Genomic DNA, 5576 nt, shown 5'->3' with positions numbered 1-5576 from the left:
GCCTGCCGCAGAGCAGGGCTGCTGAGGGCAGGGGAAGGGTCCTCAGCCCCAGAGGGTCCCCCAGGGTCTGCTGCCAGGTAGCTGCTTCTGAAGCAGAGCTGCCTTTCCAGATGGTCCCCTTGAGTTTTGGCCGCTGCGCCACTTGACAGAGAAGCATGGCAGGAGAGCAGTGTGGGTGCATGCATGGATCTCCTTGGACTAAGTCCCCATAATGAGCTGGTTGCCAGACTTCTTTAACTATGAGTTTTGTACAGAGCAAGGCAACATGGATCTGTTCCCCTAAATTTTACCTTCCTATAAAATATATATGTCAAGATGATAATTATCAAGGCCTAAACCTTCACTCCTCAAAGAGAAGTGCCTGGCTCCAAGGAAGGTCCACAGCTATGAATCTCGAAAGGGTGAAGGTTTCTCTGAGACACCAGTATTTGGATGCTCTTCAACATTTCCCCAACTCTGAGCAACTGCACCTGACTCCTCGACATATCCTCTTGACTCTCACAAGTAGTTTCTCATTCAGCCTGATGCTTGTTTCTGCACTTTTTTTAGTTGACAAACTCTCTTCCTATAGCAAGGAGGACCTTGCATTGCAACACCCCAGTCCCTCTATGAGTGCAGCCTCAAGAAAAAGAAAAGAACTGAGTTGCTTGCATTCATTTTGATTTTTGTGCACATAATATAATGAAGCAGCTAACCCAGGCCATGCAGCATGGTTTGCAAGAAGTAGTATCCTAATCTACCTCGTTGCATATGTTCCTGAGGTACCCAGCATAACTGGGCTTTAGCTGATGGTCACCATATTAACAGTCTTTTCTGTTCAGCAATATCACTGTGTTAAAAGGCTGCACGATCCTTTGTGGAGCAAAAAATTGATGCTCCTCATCTACGACTCCAGTGCAGCCAATAATAGGTGTTTACTTTAAACACCTTTTTAGTAGCTGTATCTTGCAAATAGCTGTTAACTGATTAGGCTGTTAGATTAAACCTGTTTGTTCAGTAGAGTAATCAGAACTAGGCTTGTAAATACACATCATGTCACTCTGTACACAATATACCTTTTCAAGGAAATCTTCCATGCTGCTATAACCTACCTATACTTACGTATTTTGCTATATTTTAGAAGTTTACAGAAGGGAGGCACATGGTGGTTTTTGTTCTGCACCTAGATAATCTTGGGCTGCTCACAATGTGACCACAACGTTTAATCAAACAAGTAAACATCTTCAAATGAGCTCAATTTACCTATAAATAAAGCTCATTAAACAAATACGACTGTTACAGCCATGATTTTGTCTTAAGTGGGTGACAAAATAAACAGTTTGAGCTACTATTCACATTAACAGTTGCTCCTGAGACAAGGGCCAAGAACGCTATTGATCACACCCAACATCCTCCAGCAATGTGCCAGGGATTTCTGGAGGCTGCTTCGGCTGTGGATTAAATGCCTGTCCTCTCTAAATTTGTGTTACCCAGAACTGTTATGATGATGAAGAGGCTCAGCTGTCTTTTGAGATGGTCTTTAAAAGGAAGGAGTGCCACTCAATCAGCAGAAAACAAATGAATGTCAAGAGCAGACTTCTACCCAGTATGAAGAAAGAAAGGTAGGAGAACAGGCTTTTAAAAGTACACTTCTTTGTATTTCCATTTTATTGAATTTTAAACTTTGTAATTAAATATGGAAGTGTTCTGTTTTCTTGTTGAAAACTTTTTCAGCATTCAGTTCATTTTAACAGTTTGCCACATGAGTTTTGATTTATTTTGTTTCCATTTCATGCAGAGCTGCACACTTGATCTCAGTTTGCTTATTCTTTCGGTTGGAGTTTCTTCTTTCTGTTTAACAAAAAACCCAAAATCCCTGAAAATAAGAGATTTTTTTAAAAAAGAAAAACAGTTTTCAGGGGAGATCATATTTCTTTAGGCTAATCAGTTTCTCTGTCAGAGAGTAATAAAGAAGCTAGTAATCTTTTAAATCTAAAAGAAAACTAGAGATAGCTCCTTAATTCTTTTTGGTTGGCTTCATAGACTGTTTTACCACTTTTGCTTAATTTACCCATAGAACAAATGACAGTCAAAATCTATGTGACACATTTACAACCTGAATAGGCTTAAAACATTTATAATTGTGCCCAATATATACAGTTAAATTGGTGTTTAATTCTTTCTGCTGTGAAAATTGAAAATTTGGGTTAATAAATATCCAGCTGGCTGTGTTTTTTCCTACCTTGGGTGTAAATATGCTGAAGGAAAGAATGACAGGCAGGAAAAGAAACATGAAGAGACTGACCAAAAGTGAAGGAAAAGGTATATGAACTGATAGTTAAAGTAAGGTGAAAAAGAGCAGAGATGGGGTTAAACATTAGTAGGCAGAAAAAAGGGGAAGCAAAAGGCACCCCAAACAGTAAATAAATATACTTGGATTCCACATGTCCTGTACTCCTGAGAGTGCCTTTGGATGCAGCTTGTCCCTGGCACTACTTGAAAATCCATCTCTATAGCACAAACTGTTAGTGGTAGCTGTCAGGGTTTTGCAAGCTACAGTTTATTGTCTATATTCAGCTTCCATTTAGCTTCTAATGGCATGGTGTGCTTGTAATAACATTTGTTTCAATATGGGAAAAATTAATTTTTCTGTTGTGTTCTATCCAGAATAAACAGAGGCAGTGAAGTCCCAAAGCAAATGGGTTAAATTAGTGCTGACTGAATTGCCATGTCAGTATTTTTCTGACTTCAACAACCATTTTATACCATAATGATAATGCTACTGCATAGTATTTGCTAATGTTCTTTATTTTTCACAATAATACTATTTTTCTGTTAATTAAAGGAAAACGATGAATATTGCTTACCAAGTGCTTAAGTGCTTTCATTAAATGCTTTCATGAAAAGTGAAACACATAACAACACTAAACTACTAGCACTCAAATAGACTAGAGCCCAACAGAAAAGATATTTGCTTATACAGCAGCTAATTCTTCATATTAGTCAGGCTCTTCCATTATATTTTGGCAGCAAAAGGGCAGAAAAGTTTTTTTTTCTCCTCTTGGATCTTTTCCTTACATGTCTATTTACAGCTAGAGCCTACAAGAGTTTTGCAGGAAGACTTGATCTGGTGAGGCAGTGCCATACACCCAAAAACTGAGGGCTCATGGAAACTTTTTGGTTTCACCAGCCTGTGCAGAGGGTTTGGGTACCTCTGTCCAGACAGGGCTGGAGGAGAGGGCAAGCATGGGCTCCTCGGCTTTAGCCTTCTGGTTTAGACTTGTAAATCTTAGACTTACGTATCAAAACAGAAGTTGAGGGACCTTCAGAATCTAAATTTACTGATTTTCAAGAGTGAAGTGAGAGATACAGGACTCCAGCCAATTTTGAGGAAGAAGACTAGGACTGTTTAAACAGAAAATAACAAAAAGGTCTTCTCATCTGCCCACTAGACAAGACACTGCCCAGTGCAGGCCTCTGGGAGCCACTGCTGCTCTGGTGTGAGGACATCCCATTACACAGTTTATTTCAGCAAATAAGATTCCCATTTCAAGGGAAGTCTAATGATAAAAAGTGTCATTCTCTTAAAAGTATAATTACAAAATAGTTTCATCCTTCATAAATAATGAAATGTGAATTTCCTACACATCCAAATAAATGAAGGTGTTTACCATTGCCCTTTTTTTTTCCTCCCTGCAGCTCTCCCCAAACAGAAAATCAAAAAACAGTTGTAAATGTATCTGACCATTAGGAAAAACAGTACCTGTGCTGCATACCTATGTGGATTTGAGACCTCAATAAGGATGCAACTGTGCTGTGAATCCATAAATGGTTCTTGCGTAAGGAGCAGCTGGTCAAACAGTATCCGTGTTTCCATGTACGTCTTCATGGTTTGCATTATTCTGGCCACAGTGGTTGGAAATTTGACGGTTATCATCTCAATATCACATTTCAAGCAGCTCCATACGCCTACCAATTTCCTGATACTTTCTATGGCTACAGTAGACTTTCTGCTGGGATTCCTCATCATGCCTTGCAGCATGGTACGCTCTGTTGAGCACTGCTGGTATTTTGGGGAGCTCTTGTGCAAGATCCACACGAGCACGGACATTATGCTGAGCACAGCTTCCATCTTCCATCTTTCCTTCATATCCATCGACCGTTATTATGCTGTATGTGACCCTCTAAGATACAAATCAAAGATAAACACTTTTGTTATCCTGGTCATGATATTCATAAGTTGGATGGTCCCTGCTGCTTTTGCTTTTGGGATGATCTTTCTAGACCTAAACTTGCGAGGGGCAGAAGAGATTTATAATCATGTCCATTGTGCAGGAGGATGCTTTGTCATTTTTAGCGAAACTTCAGGTGTTGTGGCCTCCATAGTGTCTTTTTACATCCCTGGACTTGTTATGCTGTATATCTACAGGAAAATATACTCTATAGCCAAGAGGCAGGCAAGATCCATTGATGCAATTAGCCAAAAAAAGATGCGATTTGAAATGAAGCACCACATTTCATTCTGCAGAGAAAGGAAAGCTGCCAAGACATTAGGCATAATAATGGGAGTGTTTCTCATCTGCTGGAGTCCATTCTTCTTCTTTACAGCAACCAATCCATTTATGAATTATGTGATACCTCCTATTCTCATTGATGCTTTGGTTTGGTTTGGTTATTTAAATTCTACATTTAACCCAATTGTTTATGCATTTTTTTACATGTGGTTTCGCAGGGCATTAAAGATGATTCTGTTTGGAAAAGTTTTTCAACAGGACTCTTCCAGGACTCATTTGTTTTTAGAGTAACATGCTTTAAATGGTTGGAACATGGCTTTGAATTTTTTGCCTGGAGGCTAAGCTCCCCGATGTAAGAACTGAAAATGAAGGGAACACCTCTTTGTTTACTCATTTACGAAAGCAGATAAGCAACTATTGCGCTTTACGTCTTCTTTCATTCCAGGTTGGGATTTGTATGTGGTGTTTTGGTTATAGCTATTTATATGCAATTAGCAGAAGAGCAAGACTGAAGTTTAAAAAAACTTACAGCAGTTTATATCCCTGCTCTTAATCATTAAGAAATTATTCTGATACAACAGATTAATTTCTTGAACAAGGTATGTTTATATTACAATATTTGTGTTTGTTTATTGTCCTCTAGAAATAACAGAAAAGTCTTTCCTTTTGAATATCTAGACATCTTTGAGTAACAACCCAAAGCTCTCAAGTTTTGTCCCCCCCTTCAGTATGTGTGCAGAGGTCAAACCAGGTCTCCCACACCCAGCCACACCAGCATACTCCATGGAGGGAAGATGGGACAGAGAAAGGTCGTGCTGCTCCATTTCAACTAGTGCTTGTCACTTATGAGTTTGTCGTTTAAAGTCTTTGCTGTTTAATAAGCTCAAAATCATGTTTAATGAGATCAAAGACAAGGAAAAATACGATGTACAGAATGAAAAGCAATAGCTAAAAGCAACGTTGAACCTGACAGTGCCAGAAAATGCTGCTTGTATAATGAATGTTTCGATGTAAAATATTTGCCAATTTGCATCTTACAGAACTTTTTTTAAGCTCGGACATATTGATATTTTGTCTGATGGC

The 5576-nt window shown here is 39.0% G+C and overlaps 1 protein-coding gene across 1 annotated transcript; it reads left to right on the top strand.

Moving 5' to 3' along the window:
- Window positions 1-3782: 3782 nt before the first annotated feature.
- TAAR1 (trace amine associated receptor 1) lies at window positions 3783-4784 on the top strand. The gene has a single exon (XM_009707435.1). The coding sequence runs from the start codon at window positions 3783-3785 to the stop codon at window positions 4782-4784; it is 1002 nt and encodes a 333-aa protein (XP_009705737.1).
- Window positions 4785-5576: the final 792 nt, after the last annotated feature.

Source organism: Cariama cristata, unplaced genomic scaffold (genome assembly GCF_000690535.1).
Source record: "Cariama cristata isolate BGI_N322 unplaced genomic scaffold, ASM69053v1 scaffold8219, whole genome shotgun sequence".
NCBI lineage: Eukaryota > Metazoa > Chordata > Aves > Cariamiformes > Cariamidae > Cariama > Cariama cristata.
Note: the sequence above shows the minus strand (reverse complement) of the source record. Positions and strands in the feature narration are given on the sequence as shown.

Bases quoted from the DNA above. Each gene is read 5' to 3' on its own strand.
- TAAR1 (XM_009707435.1), top strand. From the start codon at position 3,783: ATGCAACTGTGCTGTGAATCCATAAATGGTTCTTGCGTAAGGAGCAGC.